Source organism: Pseudophryne corroboree, chromosome 4 (genome assembly GCF_028390025.1).
Source record: "Pseudophryne corroboree isolate aPseCor3 chromosome 4, aPseCor3.hap2, whole genome shotgun sequence".
Taxonomy (NCBI): Eukaryota; Metazoa; Chordata; class Amphibia; order Anura; family Myobatrachidae; genus Pseudophryne; species Pseudophryne corroboree.
In genome coordinates, this window is record NC_086447.1 from 66545842 (window position 1) to 66565603 (window position 19762).

Here is a 19762-nt window from a genome sequence, read left to right on the forward strand (position 1 = left end):
ATAATGAGATGTAGTATGTATAAAGAAGAAAGAAAAAAAAAACCACGGGTAGGTGGTATACAATTATGGATGGACTGCCGAGTGCCGACACAGAGGTAGCTACAGCCGTGGACTACCGTACTGTACTGTGTCTGCTGCTAATATAGACTGGATGATAATGAGATGTAGTATGTATAAAGAAGAAAGAAAAAAAAACCACGGGTAGGTGGTATACAATTATGGATGGACTGCCGAGTGCCGACACAGAGGTAGCTACAGCCGTGGACTACCGTACTGTACTGTGTCTGCTGCTAATATAGACTGGTTGATAATGAGATGTAGTATGTATAAAGAAGAAAGAAAAAAAAAACCACGGGTAGGTGGTATACAATTATGGATGGACTGCCGAGTGCCGAGTGCCGACACAGAGGTAGCTACAGCCGTGGACTACCGTACTGTACTGTGTCTGCTGCTAATATTGACTGGATGATAATGAGATGTAGTATGTATAAAGAAGAAAGAAAAAAAAAACCACGGGTAGGTGGTATACAATTATGGATGGACTGCCGAGTGCCGACACAGAGGTAGCTACAGCCGTGGACTACCGTACTGTACTGTGTCTGCTGCTAATATAGACTGGATGATAATGAGATGTAGTATGTATGTATAAAGAAGAAAGAAAAAAAAAACCACGGGTAGGTGGTATACAATTATGGATGGACTGCCGAGTGCCGACACAGAGGTAGCTACAGCCGTGAACTACCGTACTGTGTCTGCTGCTAATATAGACTGGTTGATAATGAGATGTAGTATGTATAAAGAAGAAAGAAAAAAAAAACCACGGGTAGGTGGTATACAATTATGGATGGACTGCCGAGTGCCGACACAGAGGTAGCTACAGCCGTGGACTACCGTACTGTACTGTGTCTGCTGCTAATATAGACTGGATGATAATGAGATGTAGTATGTATAAAGAAGAAAGAAAAAAAAAACCACGGGTAGGTGGTATACAATTATGGATGGACTGCCGAGTGCCGACGCAGAGGTAGCTACAGCCGTGAACTACCGTACTGTGTCTGCTGCTAGTAGACTGGATGATAAATAATGATATAAAAAATATATATATATCACTACTGCAGCCGGACAGGTATATATTATATAATGACGGACCTGCTGGAGTGGACACTGTCTGTCAGCAGAATGAGTTTTTTTATTTTTATAGAATAAAAAAACACCACACAAGTCACACGACGAGTGTACTTTTTCAGGCAGACATTCAATCACAATATACTATACTGGTGGTCAGTGTGGTCAGGTCACTGGTCACAGTGGTCAGTGGTCAGTCACACTGGCAGTGGCACTCTAGCAGCAAAAGTGTGCACTGTTTAATATGTACTCCTGGCTCCTGCTATAACCTATAACTGCTCCCCAGTCTCCCCCACAATTAAGCTGTGTGAGCACAGTCAGATATGGGCCCTCATTCCGAGTTGATCGCTCGGTAATTTTCTTCGCATCGCAGTGAAATTCCGCTTAGTACGCATGCGCAATATTCGCACTGCGACTGCGCCAAGTAATTTTACAATGAAGATAGTATTTTTACTCACGGCTTTTTCTTCGCTCCGGCGATCGTAATGTGATTGACAGGAAATGGGTGTTACTGGGCGGAAACACGGCGTTTTAGGGGCGTGTGGCTGAAAACGCTACCGTTTCCGGAAAAAACGCAGGAGTGGCCGGGGAAACGGTGGGAGTGCCTGGGCGAACGCTGGGTGTGTTTGTGACGTCAACCAGGAACGACAAGCACTGAACTGATCGCACAGGCAGAGTAAGTCTGGAGCTACTCTGAAACTGCTAAGTAGTTAGTAATTGCAATATTGCGAATACATCGGTCGCAATTTTAAGAAGCTAAGATTCACTCCCAGTAGGCGGCGGCTTAGCGTGTGTAACTCTGCTAAATTCGCCTTGCGACCGATCAACTCGGAATGAGGGCCATTATACATAGATGATGCAGCACACTGGGCTGAGCACAGATATGGTATGTGAGTGTGACTGAGTCACTGTGTATCATTTTTTTCAGGCAGAGAACAAGAACAGAACGGATTATTAAATAATAATAAATTATAAAACTGCACTGGTGGTCAGGTCACTGGTCATCAGTCACTAGTATAACTCCTCCTAAGCTCCAGTAAGTAGAGATGAGCGCCTGAAATTTTTCGGGTTTTGTGTTTTGGTTTTGGGTTCGGTTCCGCGGCCGTGTTTTGGGTTCGAACGCGTTTTGGCAAAACCTCACCGAATTATTTTTGTCGGATTCGGGTGTGTTTTGGATTCGGGTGTTTTTTTCCAAAAACACTAAAAAACAGCTTAAATCATAGAATTTGGGGGTCATTTTGATCCCAAAGTATTATTAACCTCAAAAACCATAATTTACACTCATTTTCAGTCTATTCTGAATACCTCACACCTCACAATATTATTTTTAGTCCTAAAATTTGCACCGAGGTCGCTGTGTGAGTAAGATAAGCGACCCTAGTGGCCGACACAAACACCGGGCCCATCTAGGAGTGGCACTGCAGTGTCACGCAGGATGTCCCTTCCAAAAAACCCTCCCCAAACAGCACATGACGCAAAGAAAAAAAGAGGCGCAATGAGGTAGCTGTGTGAGTAAGATTAGCGACCCTAGTGGCCGACACAAACACCGGGCCCATCTAGGAGTGGCACTGCAGTGTCACGCAGGATGGCCCTTCCAAAAAACCCTCCCCAAACAGCACATGACGCAAAGAAAAAAAGAGGCGCAATGAGGTAGCTGACTGTGTGAGTAAGATTAGCGACCCTAGTGGCCGACACAAACACCGGGCACATCTAGGAGTGGCACTGCAGTGTCACGCAGGATGTCCCTTCCAAAAAACCCTCCCCAAACAGCACATGACGCAAAGAAAAAAAGAGGCGCAATGAGGTAGCTGTGTGAGTAAGATTAGCGACCCTAGTGGCCGACACAAACACCGGGCCCATCTAGGAGTGGCACTGCAGTGTCACGCAGGATGTCCCTTCCAAAAAACCCTCCCCAATCAGCACATGATGCAAAGAAAAAGAAAAGAAAAAAGAGGTGCAAGATGGAATTATCCTTGGGCCCTCCCACCCACCCTTATGTTGTATAAACAAAACAGGACATGCACACTTTAACCAACCCATCATTTCAGTGACAGGGTCTGCCACACGACTGTGACTGATATGACGGGTTGGTTTGGACCCCCCCCAAAAAAGAAGCAATTAATCTCTCCTTGCACAAACTGGCTCTACAGAGGCAAGATGTCCACCTCATCTTCACCCTCCGATATATCACCGTGTACATCCCCCTCCTCACAGATTATCAATTCGTCCCCACTGGAATCCACCATCTCAGCTCCCTGTGTACTTTGTGGAGGCAATTGCTGCTGGTCAATGTCTCCGCGGAGGAATTGATTATAATTCATTTTAATGAACATCATCTTCTCCACATTTTCTGGATGTAACCTCGTACGCCGATTGCTGACAAGGTGAGCGGCGGCACTAAACACTCTTTCGGAGTACACACTTGTGGGAGGGCAACTTAGGTAGAATAAAGCCAGTTTGTGCAAGGGCCTCCAAATTGCCTCTTTTTCCTGCCAGTATAAGTACGGACTGTGTGACGTGCCTACTTGGATGCGGTCACTCATATAATCCTCCACCATTCTATCAATGTTGAGAGAATCATATGCAGTGACAGTAGACGACATGTCCGTAATCGTTGTCAGGTCCTTCAGTCCGGACCAGATGTCAGCATCAGCAGTCGCTCCAGACTGCCCTGCATCACCGCCAGCGGGTGGGCTCGGAATTCTGAGCCTTTTCCTCGCACCCCCAGTTGCGGGAGAATGTGAAGGAGGAGATGTTGACAGGTCGCGTTCCGCTTGACTTGACAATTTTGTCACCAGCAGGTCTTTCAACCCCAGCAGACCTGTGTCTGCCGGAAAGAGAGATCCAAGGTAGGCTTTAAATCTAGGATCGAGCACGGTGGCCAAAATGTAGTGCTCTGATTTCAACAGATTGACCACCCGTGAATCCTTGTTAAGCGAATTAAGGGCTGCATCCACAAGTCCCACATGCCTAGCGGAATCGCTCCGTGTTAGCTCCTCCTTCAATGCCTCCAGCTTCTTCTGCAAAAGCCTGATGAGGGGAATGACCTGACTCAGGCTGGCAGTGTCTGAACTGACTTCACGTGTGGCAAGTTCAAAGGGCATCAGAACCTTGCACAACGTTGAAATCATTCTCCACTGCACTTGAGACAGGTGCATTCCACCTACTATATCGTGCTCAATTGTATAGGCTTGAATGGCCTTTTGCTGCTCCTCCAACCTCTGAAGCATATAGAGGGTTGAATTCCACCTCGTTACCACTTCTTGCTTCAGATGATGGCAGGGCAGGTTCAGTAGTTTTTGGTGGTGCTCCAGTTTTCTGTACGTGGTGCCTGTACGCCGAAAGTGTCCCGCAATTCTTCTGGCCACCGACAGCATCTCTTGCACGCCCCTGTCGTTTTTTAAAAAATTCTGCACCACCAAATTCAAGGTATGTGCAAAACATGGGACGTGCTGGAATTGGCCCAGATTTAATGCACACACAATATTGCTGGCGTTGTCCGATGCCACAAATCCACAGGAGAGTCCAATTGGGGTAAGCCATTCCGCGATGATCTTCCTCAGTTGCCGTAAGAGGTTTTCAGCTGTGTGCGTATTCTGGAAAGCGGTGATACAAAGCGTAGCCTGCCTAGGAAAGAGTTGGCGTTTGCGAGATGCTGCTACTGGTGCCGCCGCTGCTGTTCTTGCGGCGGGAGTCCATACATCTACCCAGTGGGCTGTCACAGTCATATAGTCCTGACCCTGCCCTGCTCCACTTGTCCACATGTCCGTGGTTAAGTGGACATTGGGTACAGCTGCATTTTTTAGGACACTGGTGACTCTTTTTCTGAGGTCTGTGTACATTTTCGGTATCGCCTGCCTAGAGAAATGGAACCTAGATGGTATTTGGTACCGGGGACACAGTACCTCCAACAAGTCTCTAGTTGGCTCTGCAGTAATGATGGATACCGGAACCACGTTTCTCACCACCCAGGATGCCAAGGCCTCAGTTATCCGCTTTGCAGTAGGATGACTGCTGTGATATTTCATCTTCCTCGCAAAGGACTGTTGAACAGTCAATTGCTTACTGGAAGTAGTACAAGTGGGCTTACGACTTCCCCTCTGGGATGACCATCGACTCCCAGCGGCAACAACAGCAGCGCCAGCAGCAGTAGGCGTTACACGCAAGGATGCATCGGAGGAATCCCAGGCAGGAGAGGACTCGTCAGACTTGCCAGTGACATGGCCTGCAGGACTATTGGCATTCCTGGGGAAGGAGGAAATTGACACTGAGGGAGTTGGTGGGGTGGTTTGCGTGAGCTTGGTTACAAGAGGAAGGGATTTACTGGTCAGTGGACTGCTTCCGCTGTCACCCAAAGTTTTTGAACTTGTCACTGACTTATTATGAATGCGCTGCAGGTGACGTATAAGGGAGGATGTTCCGAGGTGGTTAACGTCCTTACCCCTACTTATTACAGCTTGACAAAGGGAACACACGGCTTGACACCTGTTGTCCGCATTTCTGGTGAAATACCTCCACACCGAAGAGCTGATTTTTTTGGTATTTTCACCTGGCATGTCAACGGCCATATTCCTCCCACGGACAACAGGTGTCTCCCCGGGTGCCTGACTTAAACAAACCACCTCACCATCAGAATCCTTCTGGTCAATTTCCTCCCCAGCGCCAGCAACACCCATATCCTCCTCATCCTGGTGTACTTCAACACTGACATCTTCAATCTGACTATCAGGAACTGGACTGCGGGTGCTCCTTCCAGCACTTGCAGGGGGCATGCAAATAGTGGAAGGCGCATGCTCTTCACGTCCAGTGTTGGGAAGGTCAGGCATCGCAAACGACACAATTGGACTCTCCTTGTGGATTTGGGATTTCAAAGAACGCACAGTTCTTTGCGGTGCTTTTGCCAGCTTGAGTCTTTTCAGTTTTCTAGCGAGAGGCTGAGTGCTTCCATCCTCATGTGAAGCTGAACCACTAGCCATGAACATAGGCCAGGGCCTCAGCCGTTCCTTGCCACTCCGTGTGGTAAATGGCATATTGGCAAGTTTACGCTTCTCCTCCGACAATTTTATTTTAGGTTTTGGAGTCCTTTTTTTTCTGATATTTGGTGTTTTGGATTTGACATGCTCTGTACTATGACATTGGGCATCGGCCTTGGCAGACGACGTTGCTGGCATTTCATCGTCTCGGCCATGACTAGTGGCAGCAGCTTCAGCACGAGGTGGAAGTGGATCTTGATCTTTCCCTAATTTTGGAACCTCAACTTTTTTGTTCTCCATATTTTATAGGCAGAACTAAAAGGCACCTCAGGTAAACAATGGAGATGGATGGATTGGATACTAGTATACAATTATGGACGGACTGCCACGGTTAGGTGGTATAAAAAAACCACGGTTAGGTGGTATATATTGTAATACAATTATGGATGGACGGACTGCCTGCCGAGTGCCGACACAGAGGTAGCCACAGCCGTGAACTACCGCACTGTACACTGGTTGATAAAGAGATAGTAGTATACTCGTAACAACTAGTATGACTGACTATGACGGTATAAAGAATGAAAAAAAAACCACGGTTAGGTGGTATATATTGTAATACAATTATGGATGGACGGACTGCCTGCCGAGTTCCGACACAGAGGTAGCCACAGCCGTGAACTACCGCACTGTACACTGGTTGATAAAGAGATAGTAGTATACTCGTAACAACTAGTATGACTGACTATGACGGTATAAAGAATGAAAAAAAAACCACGGTTAGGTGGTATATATTATAATACAATTATGGATGGACGGACTGCCTGCCGACTGTCGACACAGAGGTAGCCACAGCCGTGAACTACCGCACTGTACACTGGTTGATAAAGAGATAGTAGTATACTCGTAACAACTAGTATGACACTATGACGGTATAAAGAATGAAAAAAAAACCACGGTTAGGTGGTATATATTATAATACAATTATGGATGGACGGACTGCCTGCCGAGTGCCGACACAGAGGTAGCCACAGCCGTGAACTACCGCACTGTACACTGGTTGATAAAGAGATAGTAGTATACTCGTAACAACTAGTATGACTGACTATGACGGTATAAAGAATGAAAAAAAAACCACGGTTAGGTGGTATATATTATAATACAATTATGGATGGACGGACTGCCTGCCGACTGCCGACACAGAGGTAGCCACAGCCGTGAACTACCGCACTGTACACTGGTTGATAAAGAGATAGTAGTATACTCGTAACAACTAGTATGACACTATGACGGTATAAAGAATGAAAAAAAAACCACGGTTAGGTGGTATATATTATAATACAATTATGGATGGACGGACTGCCTGCCGACTGCCGACACAGAGGTAGCCACAGCCGTGAACTACCGCACTGTACACTGGTTGATAAAGAGATAGTAGTATACTCGTAACAACTAGTATGACACTATGACGGTATAAAGAATGAAAAAAAAACCACGGTTAGGTGGTATATATTATAATACAATTATGGATGGACGGACTGCCTGCCGAGTGCCGACACAGAGGTAGCCACAGCCGTGAACTACCGCACTGTACACTGGTTGATAAAGAGATAGTAGTATACTCGTAACAACTAGTATGACTGACTATGACGGTATAAAGAATGAAAAAAAAACCACGGTTAGGTGGTATATATTATAATACAATTGTGGATGGACGGACTGCCTGCCGACTGCCGACACAGAGGTAGCCACAGCCGTGAACTACCGCACTGTACACTGGTTGATAAAGAGATAGTAGTATACTCGTAACAACTAGTATGACACTATGACGGTATAAAGAATGAAAAAAAAACCACGGTTAGGTGGTATATATTATAATACAATTATGGATGGACGGACTGCCTGCCGACTGCCGACACAGAGGTAGCCACAGCCGTGAACTACCGCACTGTACACTGGTTGATAAAGAGATAGTAGTATACTCGTAACAACTAGTATGACACTATGACGGTATAAAGAATGAAAAAAAAACCACGGTTAGGTGGTATATATTATAATAATACAATTATGGATGGACGGACTGCCTGCCGACTGCCGACACAGAGGTAGCCACAGCCGTGAACTACCGCACTGTACACTGGTTGATAAAGAGATAGTAGTATACTCGTAACAACTAGTATGACTATGACGACGGTATAAAGAAAGAAAAAAAAATACCACGGTTAGGTGGTATATAATTATACAATTATGGATGGACGGACTGCCTGCCGAGTGCCGACTGCCGACACAGAGGTAGCCACAGCCGTGAACTACCGCACTGTACTGTGTCTGCTGCTAATATAGACTGGTTGATAAAGAGATAGTATACAACAATATACTACTATACTGGTGGTCAGGCACTGGTCACCACTAGTCACACTGGCAGTGGCACTCCTGCAGCAAAAGTGTGCACTGTTTAATTTTAAATTAATATAATATTATGTACTCCTGGCTCCTGCTATAACAACCTGCAGTGCTCCCCAGTCTCCCCCACAATTATTATAAGCTTTTATACATTGATGTGCAGCACACTGGGCTGAGCTGAGTGCACACAGACTGAGTCACACTGTGTGACTGCTGTGTATCGTTTTTTTCAGGCAGAGAACGGATATAGCAGAGAACGGATATATTAAATAAAAGTTAACTTAACAACAACTGCACTGGTCACTGTGGTAAACTCTGTCTGCACAATCTCTCTCTCTCTCTCTTCTAATCTATTCTAATGGAGAGGACGCCAGCCACGTCCTCTCCCTATCAATCTCAATGCACGTGTGAAAATGGCGGCGACGCGCGGCTCCTTATATAGAATCCGAGTCTCGCGAGAATCCGACAGCGTCATGATGACGTTCGGGCGCGCTCGGGTTAACCGAGCAAGGCGGGAAGATCCGAGTCGCTCGGACCCGTGAAAAAAAAAGTGAAGTTCGTGCGGGTTCGGATTCAAAGAAACCGAACCCGCTCATCTCTACCAGTAAGTAAATGAAGTGTCTCACTCTCACTCTCCTATCTATTTTAATTTCTAAACGGAGAGGACGCCAGCCACGTCCTCTCCCTATCAATCTCAATGCACGTGTGAAAATGGCCGCGACGCGCGGCTCCTTATATAGAATCCGAGTCTCGCGATAGAATCCGAGCCTCGCGAGAATCCGACAGCGTGATGATGACGTTCGGGCGCGCTCGGGTTAACCGAGCAAGGCGGGAAGATCCGAGTCGCTCGGACCCGTGTAAAAAAACATGAAGTTCGGGCGGGTTCTGATTCAGAGAAACCGAACCCGCTCATCTCTAAAAAAACCCAGACCTGCTTTTTTGAGCCGTGATTGGATAGGCATGCACGGATCCATGAGATCCGTGCATGTATATCAGTGGGAAGGGGTGGGAAAGTGTTAATTTGTTGAAAAAAAATTGCGTGGGGTCCCCCCTCCTAAGCATAACCAGCCTCGGGCTCTTTGAGCCGATCCTGGTTGCAGAAATATGGGGAAAAAAATGACAGGGGTTCCCGCATATTTAAGCAACCAGCATCGGGCTCTGCGCCTGGTCCTGGTTCCAAAAATACGGGGGACAAAAAGCGTAGGGGTCCCCCGTATTTTTAAAACCAGCACCGGGCTCCACTAGCTGGACAGATAATGCCACAGCCGGGGGTCACTTTTATACAGTGCCCTGCGGCCGTGGCATCAAATATCCAACTAGTCACCCCTGGCCGGGGTACCCTGGGGGAGTGGGGACCCCTTCAATCAAGGGGTCCCCCCCCAGCCACCCAAGGGCCAGGGGTGAAGCCCGAGGCTGTCCCCCCCCATCCAATGGGCTGCGGATGGGGGGCTGATAGCCTTTTTGTCAAAGTGTAATATATTGTTTTTAGTAGCAGTACTACAAGGCCCAGCAAGCCTCCCCCACATGCTGGTACTTGGAGAACCACAAGTACCAACATGCGGCGGAAAAACGGGCCCGCTGGTACCTGTAGTACTACTACTAAAAAAATACCCAAAAAAAGGCAATACACACACACCTTGAAAGTAAAGTTTTATTACATCCATCCACACAAACATACATACATACTTACCTTATGTTCACACGAGGGTCGGTCCTCTTCTCCAGTAGAATCCATGGGGTACCTGTTGAATAAATTATACTCACCAGATCCTGGGTACCAGGCTCCTCGGATAATCCTTTTGTAATCCACGTACTTGATTAAAAAAATAAAACGGATACCCGAGCCACGCACTGAAAGGGGACCCATGTTTTCACATGGGTCCCCTTTCCCCGAATGCCAGAAACCCACTCTGACTGATGTCTAAGTGGGTTTCTTCAGCCAATCAGGGAGCGCCACGTTGTAGCACCCTCCTGATCGGCTGTGTGCTCCTGTACTGTCTGACAGGCGGCACACGGCAGTGTTACAATGTAGCGCCTATGCGCTCCATTGTAACCAATGGTGGGAACTTTGTGGTCAGCAGTGAGGTCACTTTCGGTCAACCGCTGAGCAGAAAGTTCCCACCATTGGTTACAATGGAGCGCATAGGCGCTACATTGTAACACTGCCGTGTGCCGCCTGTCAGACAGTACAGGAGCACACAGCCGATCAGGAGGGTGCTACAACGTGGCGCACCCTGATTGGCTGAAGAAACCCACTTAGACATCAGTCAGAGTGGGTTTCTGGCATTCGGGGAAAGGGGACCCATGTGAAAACATGGGTCCCCTTTCAGTGCGTGGCTCGGGTATCCGTTTTATTTTTTTAATCAAGTACGTGGATTACAAAAGGATTATCCGAGGAGCCTGGTAACCAGGATCGGCTCAAAGAGCCCGAGGCTGGTTTGCCTTAGGAGGGGGGACCCCACGCAATTTTTTTTTAACATTTAAACTTTTTTTTTTTTTTAAACAAAGTGCACAATGAAGCCCAGCACGGATCTCTCAGATCCGGCCGAGATTCATTGTATTAAAGTCGGCAGTGTTTTACAAGTCACTCACGTAAAACACTGCCTAAAAAAACGAATGACATCGACATCGGAAAACCCGAAAATGCAGAATACGGCAGTTTAGTAAATTAGTCATAATAAATTCAAAAAGTTGCAGTTTTACACTTTCGATGTCATTCGTGATTATTCTCCCACCAAATCGGGAGAATTACGAATGTTAGTAAATATACCCCTTTGAGTTTACTTGTATAGCACAAACAGGTGCTGCTATAGGTGAACTTCATTATCTATCAACTATAGCTCTGTACTGCACCCCTCTATATATAGATATTTTATTAACTCACAAAGATATTTTAGTATTACATTCTTATGGTGTGTATTGTAGCATTATATGTCACATGAGCACTTGCTATAGCATGACGTTCTCTTACCTCTAAATACGTCAGGTGCTGGTCTTTTAAATTCAGCATTTGTAAGTTCCCGATCAGCGGCCAACATTTTGGTCCTGGAGGAAAGTTTGCTGAGCTTGTTTTATTCCACCGGTGCAGAATATATAACAGCACTAATATCAGCACAAAGTACGTAGCAACAGAGAGCCCCAAATCCATTGTGTGATCAGCGTACCTGAGAGGGACTGGGTCTGGCACCTGTAAGGCAGCTGTATATAACCCTTGTGCTTCACCTTTGTCTCAGTGACTGTGTTTGTTTGATGCAGAGTGAGCCAAAAAAGTATTGAGAAACATCTCATTATCATAACTACTTACATAAGTTTTAAAGGGAAAGATATCAAGAGAAAACCCTCTAATGCAGAAATTAGCTCCTTGGAAATTCAGATTTGTCCCACAGTATTTAAAACACACATTTCTCAGCATGCCGTGCCCAGGACTTGAACTCACAACCTCATACACTGCAGTCAGATACCTAACACATTGAGATATTTGCTCTTGCATATGAAGCCTGGCAAGCTACTTGTATTGGTCAGTTTAAGGTATTGCAGCTAAGCAGACTTATAATCTGAGTACCTATAACATATACCTATTATATATGTAAGTGTGTTTCACACCTCATTAAATTGTAGCCAAAATATACTGACTTCAAAATACAACCGGTAATACAGGTGAAACTCGAAATATTAGAATATTGTGAAAAAGTTCATTTATTTCAGTAATTCAACTTAAAAGGTGAAACAAATATATTATATAGACTCATTACATGCAAAGTGAGATATTACAAGCCTTTATTTGTTATAATTTTGATGATTGTGGTTTACAGCTTAAGAAAACCCCAAATCCAAAATCTCTGAAAATTTGAATATTACATAAAATCAATAAAAAAAGGGTTTCAAATACAGAAATGGCGGCCCTCTGAAAAGTATAATCATGCATATGTACTCAGTACTTGGTTTGGGCCCCTTTTGCAGGAATGACTGCCTCAATGCGGTGTGGCATGGATTCTATCAGCCTGTGGCACTGCTGAGGTGTTATAGAAGACCAGGATGCTTCAATAGCGGCCTTCAGCTCTTCTGCATTGTTCCGTCTGGAAAATGAAGTCAGCATCTCCATAAAGCTTGTCTGCTGAAGGAAGCATAAAGTGCTCTAAAATGTCCTGGTAGACGGCTGCATTGACTCTGGACTTAATAAAGCACAGTGGACCAACACCAGCAGATGACATGGCTCCCCAAATCAACACAGACTGTGGAAACTTCACACTGGACCTCAAGCATCTTGGATTGTGTGCCTCTCCATACCCAGTGTGAATTTCCACAGTCTGTGTTGATTTGGGGTGATTTTTAGAGGGCCGACATTTCTGTATTTAAAATCCTTTTTTAATTGATTTTATGTTATATTCTAATTTTCAGAGATTTTGGATTTGGGGTTTTCCTAAGGTGTAAGATACAATAATCAAAATTATAACAAATAAAGGCTTGAAATATCTCAATTTGTAATAAGTCTATATAATATATTAGTTTTACCTTTTCGGTTGAATTACTGAAATAAATGAACATTTGCATGATAGTCTAATTTTCTGAGTTTCACCTGTATGTAGACAGGAGCTGGTTAGCGATCCACTCTCAAAAAGACCTTATATAGCCGCGATTGACCTCATACAATTTTTGCTATTTCATGTAGTATCGTGTATTGTACCTCTATATTTTTTGTTATATTCTGGTACCAGGTGTGATAAAGAAGATGTGTAGTGGAAGCACACACTGACAGAGAAAATGTTCGCAGCCCTCTCACTCACTAACACAGACCCACACCCTAGTCACTGACCAGTTTTCCGCCATCGGTCATACAGATAAATGGCCCAGACAGTCTTTTATACATTAGACTCCTCAGCCTCTTCCCAGACTGACAGGCAAAAAAACACTACCACCATGCCTTCTTAAGGAAGCTCCTCACAGCTGCTCTGTTTAGATCAGTTTACAACAATTATCTCACGGCGCTAATAGTAACTTATTTAAATAAACCTAAGAATAAAACACACGTATATTCTTCAGCTGCTGAGTGTTATTATGCTTGTGTAGGCATAAACTAACCGGGTCTCCTAGTCACATAGGAGAACCAAATGAACAAATATTGCAAGACACTCTGCGCCATACTTGCCTACCTGACCCTCTCCATGAGGGAGAAAATGCTCTGTTCCTGGACTTTCCTGGTAATGTATGATTGCCATCACCTGTGGTGAGCTAGTTAATTGATAAGAAAGGTGTTTCACCACAGGTGATGGCAATCATACATTACCAGGAAAGTCCAGGAACAGAACATTTTCTCCCTCATGGAGAGGGTCAGGTAGGGAAGTATGCTCTGCGCTAATCAGATCTAACAGGCTCAAGAAATTAGAGTGAATTCACATGTGTGTAATAAAAAACATTCATTCAATGAATTGATCATGTAAACCTTTAAATGAATATATATATACTAGGTGCTTCATCGCGCCCTACGGGCGCTCTTCACACCGTCGCAAGGGGCTACGCCCCCTTAACCCTTGCATGCCTTTCTGGGGTTTAATATTTGTATTATATGGAGTATTACCTGCATTCCTTTGTTAGTGGTTAAATATTGCACAATGAAAGGGCGTGCGATGGTGAAGGAGGCGCAGCCCCTTGCGACGGCGTGAACAGCACCTGCAGGGCACGATGTACAGAATGTAGCGGGTGCGGGGGGGACTGCGGATGGTGTCTGTAGATGCTGCGGGTGGAGGGGAGGCAGAAGTGGGGGTGGGGCCCGGATGGGGAAGGTTCGGGAGGTGCTGCGCGTGGGGGAGGGGCAGAGGAGTGGGGGATGCAGATGGGGGAGGGGTACGGAGGCACTGAAGGTGGGGGAGGGGCAGGGGTGCCACGGGTGGGAGAGGGGCAGGTGTGGGGATGTTGTGGATGGATGAAGGGTTCCGGAGGTGCTGTGGGATGGGAAGGGACGGGAGTGCCGGGGGTGGGGTAGGGGACCGCAGGCACCATGGGTAGGGTAGGGGCAGGTACGGGTGTTGCGGCGGATGGGAAAGGAGGTCCGGAGGTGCTGCAGGTGGTGGAGGGGCAGGTGCGGGGGTGCCATTGGTGGGGGAGGGGTGGGTGAGGGGGGGACCGCTGATGGAGGAGGGTGTCTGCAGATGCTGCGGGTGGAGGGGGGCAGGTGTGGGGGGAGACATATAAGGGGGGTGAATGGTGGAAGGGGCCTGGAGGTGCTGTGGGTGGTGAAGGGGTGGAGGAGTGGGAGCCACGGGTGGTGTAGGGGGTCTGGAGGCACAGCATGTGGGGGAGGGGTGGAGTGCCGCATGTGGTGGAGGGGAAGGTGCGGAGGTGTGGTGCATTGGGGAGAGGTCTGGAGGCGCTGCGGGTACTGTATATGCCATAAAAGGTAGTTGGAGGGTATGCAGTAACAGGGCCAGGACAGGGGTGACAGGGTCAGTACAGGGTTGACGGGGCCAGGACAGGGGTGACAGGGTCAGAACAGGGGTGACGGTGCCAGGACAGGGGTGACGGGGCCAGGACAGGGGTGACGGGGCCAGGACAGAAATGATAGGGACAGGATAAGGGTGACAGGGCCAGGATAAGGGTGAAAGTGCCAGGATAAGGGTGGCAGGGCAAGGCCAGGGGTAACAGGGACATGACAGAACACAGGGCACGGGAGAGATTGGTATTAGGGACAAAACAGTGGTGACAGACAGATGTGTCTTACCGGAGTCACTGCTGCTGGCTGCTGCTGTTCCACTCCAACCTGTTGGGATCTGCTGCTGCTGGAGACTTGGCATGGCTGACTCTCTCAGGCTGGATTCCTGCTTCCTCTGCCCGTCCGCATCCCTCCCCCCCTCCTCAGTCACACACCGCAGACCTCGCGCAGCTGCCGGGCACTGTGGTAAGGTGAGACTGGAAATGACTGGTTAGCCCCCAGGAGACGCTGCGGCTGGAGGGAGGAGGGGGTCATAGCATGCACGTGGCGCGGACCTCACGGCTTCCGGGCACTGTGGTAAGGGGAGACTGCGAGTGACTGGTTAGCTCCCAGGAGACGCTGCGGCTGGAGGGAGGAGTGGGTCAGAGCCTGCAAGCAGCTCGGATTTCTGTAGCGCTACCCGCCAGCTAAAGTGTGTGAAGGAGCTGGGCGCACCTCACTGCGGGTGGCAGTGCTGCAGCTAGCGGTGGGGTTGCCGGGGCTGGAGATAACAGAGGCAGTACGGAACCCGCACAGCGGCAGGTGCCCCACTAAACTGCAGCTAAGAAGTGTGGAGTGTGCTAGAAAGTGACGCTCCTCCGCACCAGAGAGACCCTGCTGAGTATGCCGAGGTCAAGCACACAGTGAGCCGGTGCCCGTCTGTCTGTATGACATACCCCTCACACACCCCCATACCTCCCAAATGTCCCGATTTTCGCGGGACAGTCCCATTTTTTGGGGTCTGTCCCGCTGTCCCACCCGCGGGTCGCAGTGTCCGGCGGTGGGGGGGGGGGCAGTTGGAAAGCTCCTGTACTCGCTGTTCTGCTTAGCAGAGCAGCGGTGAATAGTGGAGACAGAGGGAGAGGGGGCATCAGGGGGTACGGATTAATGGGGGGGTTCCAGCAGCAGAGCCGGATTAAGGTGGGGGGGGGGGCAGGGGATACGTACCGTTGGCCCCACAGTTTTAGGGGGCCCCCCGGCTGGAGTAGCTCTTTTCCAGCTCAGAAGCTCCCCCCCCCCCCCGTCCTGCCAGCAACAGCGGCAGCATTTGTGCTACAGTCAGCACACGCTGCTGCATATTGGCAGGTCTGTGGTGTTGCAGGGAGGCAGCAGTCTCCCTGCTTTCTTCTCCCTGTGCGGGTGTGTAGGGGGGAGCGACCACCTCCTCTGGATTTAGCCCTAGCTGAGGGACCAAAATCCCATAAAAAAAATAAAAATCGAAATTTGCATAAGGGGGCGTGGCCGCGCGGGCCGCGATTAGGCCACGCCCCTAACCCACAGCAGGCACAGCAATGAGATAGGGCTCCCCTGTCACAAGTGCCCTGGGCCCCCCGGACTCATAATCAGCCCCTGGGAGCATGCCAGCAGCTCACAGAGCGCTGGGCATGCTCCCTCACTGACGAAAACGGGGCCCTCCCGTGAAGCCACGCCCCCTTTTCGCCGAGTGTGTTTCCCTCCTTCTGCCTGGATAAAGCTCCTGCAGAAAGCTGGGAGGTCTGCACCCCTGCCTGTGCCATGCCCAATGCCCATGCTATCTGCTTCTGCTCCTAGTCTCCTGTAGATTTGGCCAGATCTCTGTGACTCATTTGACTAACTCCGCCCACTGTTGTAACTCCGCCCAGCGTTAGCAAATGAATCACAAGGTCACAGAATAGGGCTATTATATAGGAGATATATATATATATATATATATATAAAAATATAAATGGTTAAAAACTGTATACATGTACAAGTAACCATATAAATTAACCTAATTGGATCCTATTCCTAATAGCCGGCTATAGAAAAAATCCGTGTGCAGGAGGATCAGATATTAAATATACTGTAGATCATGTCCACAGTCTCTCATGTGAAAGATATCCTCATCACTGATGTATTTATTAAGACCATAGATAGTTCACTTATCAATTAGACAGAGACCATATATTGGGATAAAAAGTTCATCATTTGATATTTAAAAAGTCTCATCAAACTCCTTATGAATGACAACAGGCTCCAAATAGCCTAAACAGGCTAGCTGTAATGCGCTCACCCTCCGTCTCGCTTCAAACACGGATCCAGCGGGACACTCACTGTGTACGCCGTGCGGCTGCGGCTAGGAGGCTCCGGACGTCTCCAACCTCCAGCATGTGTTGTGCCGCTGCAGTCCCAGAGAAGCTCGCTGGTGAATTACTGCTGGTGTCCGGCGCTTGCACAGTGATAAATGGGGATATCCAAGATGAATGGTACTGTCATCAATTGTTTCTCTCTGTTTAGATCAGTCACATGTCTTCAGCTTTGCTAGGCTGTAAAGGAGAAATGTCCTGAAATCAAACAAGCAGATAAGACACACATTTTTTAATCCTTCAAATTCATGTCTCCCCTGGGAAAACCTCCCTGGTTCTTCTGTAGCACTCTGTTCCTATTGCCACATATCCCTCCCCGTTGCATCAAGTCAGGTGATACAGACCTTGTGAAGAGCACAAATTTCTGGGACAGGGCATCTACAGTTTTGTGTAGGATCCCAGGCATATACTCCACTGTAAACCAATAAGGTTGTAGCACCAAGAACCACCCAGTAACTTGTGCGTTCACCTCTTGGTTCCTTTGTATCCATTGTAATAGAGCATGGGCTCTTATTAAGGAGAATTCTCTCCCCAGCAAATAGTACTGAGGTGCCTGTATGACCCATTTTATGGCCACATACTCTTTCTCTACCATAGCGTATTTTTGTTCCCTCTGCAACACATTCCTGCTCAAGTACAATATGGGGTTCTTTTCCCCCTCACTTTCCTGAGAGAGGATGGCACCTAAGCCAACATTAGAGATGGTTGTCTGGAGGAAGAATATACGGGCAAAATAGGGTGCCTGAAGTACCGGAGAAGTACAAGGGGCCAGATAAAAATCTGCACATGCTGTTTCGGCAAAACTGGTTCACAACAGCTGATCAGGACAGCACTTTTTACCAAGTCTGTTAATGGAGCCGCTCTAGTTGCAAAGTGACTGATAAAGTGCCTATAGTTTCCTACCAAGACCAGGAAGGTTCTCAACTGTGACTTGGAGGTCTATTCATGAAGCAGTGAAAAGAGTGGAGAAGTGAGCCTGTGGAGAAGTTGCACATGGCAACCAATCAGATGCTCCGTACAATTGCATAGTATGCAAATTATAAATGTTACTTCAATGCTGATTGGTTGCCATGGGCAACATCTACACTAGCTCACTTCTCCACACTTTTCACTGCTTCGTGAATAGCCCCCTTGGTCTTAGGCTTTGACTAATTTTTAACGGCCTCAACTTTTCATATTTGAGGTTTCACCTGACACTGTTCAACTATGTAATCCAAATCCCTAGCTTCTCTTAGGGCTACTGCACAGTTCTCAGCAATAGCAGTGAAACCTGTGGATATGAATGAGGCCAGTACTGCTCAACCATAGGAAGATGGGATTATTTATCTTGAGAGTATATAACTATATAGTCTATATAGGCTGCATAGGCATTATGGTTTTTCAGTACTTTGTTCATCATTCTTAAGAAAGTGGCCTGCACCCATTGCAAGCCAAAGGATAGGATATTGGACTGGAAAAGGCCTTCGGGGGAAGAAAAAGCTGTATTTTCCTTGGCTGTGGGTGTAAGAGGAATCTGCCAGTAGCCCCTTGTGTGATAAAGGCTGGTTAAATATATGCTGCCAGCCAAACTTTCCACCAGTTCAGCACCTCGCTTGTTTTGAATGGGACTCCAGGTTTTGGGATGTACAGTAGCAGTGGCGGTGTTGAACTTGGGGGCCTGATTTGGGTTGTACCCTCAGGGCCAGTCCTGTACTAAAGGGGATGGTACTGTGGTGCCCCATTGTTAATTACTAAAGCGGGGAAATTGTAGCTAAATCTGCTAGACTGAGTGATTGCCGCCCAGAGATTCAAGTCTGCAATACTCTGTGTTAAGTGAATGCGTGCAGATCCCCTCCCCCTCTGTCAGTCAGGAGTAGAGGCAGGCTGTTCCAGCAGACATTCAGCTATGACTTGACTTGTAACCACAAACGCAGCTCAGAGGAGGCCGTCCATAAGTTAATGCTCCTGTATACTTTATAGTCATGACTGAACGCTAGTGGAGGAAAAAGCAAGTATAAGTACTTTACCAGAGTTAAGGGATAGATGAACCAGGGGGATCCGGTCTGAAGATCGACAGTGTCTAGGTCGACAATGTTTAGGTCGACCACTATAGGTCGACAGTCACTAGGTCGACATGGATGGAAGGTCGACAGGGTTTCTAGGTCGACATGTGCTAGGTCGATAGGTCTAAAGGTCGACATGAGTTTTTCACTTTTTTTTCCTTTTTTTTATTTTTTCATACTTAACGATCCACGTGGACTACGATTGGAACGGTAAAGTGTGCCAAGCGAAGCGAAGGCACCATGCCCGAAGCATGGCGAGTGAAGCGAGCCATGCGAGGGGACGCGGTGCACTAATTTGGGATCCCGGTCACTCTACGAAGAAAACGACACCAAAAAAAATTAAAAATCCTCATGTCGACCTTTAGACCTGTCGACCTAGCACATGTCGACCTAGAAACCCTGTCGACCTTCCATCCATGTCAACCTAGTGAC

General features: G+C 47.4%; 1 protein-coding gene across 1 annotated transcript in view; it reads right to left on the reverse strand.

Moving 5' to 3' along the window:
- Window positions 1-11686, reverse strand: part of LOC134908896 (cytochrome P450 2K4-like) — a 99899-nt gene extending 88213 nt beyond the window's left edge. The window contains exon 1 of the mRNA XM_063915122.1: window positions 11470-11686. Within this exon, the coding sequence (XP_063771192.1) occupies window positions 11470-11646 (177 nt within the window). The 5' untranslated portion in view covers window positions 11647-11686. The remainder of the gene's footprint in view (window positions 1-11469) is intronic.
- Between the last annotated feature and the right edge of the window lie 8076 nt (window positions 11687-19762).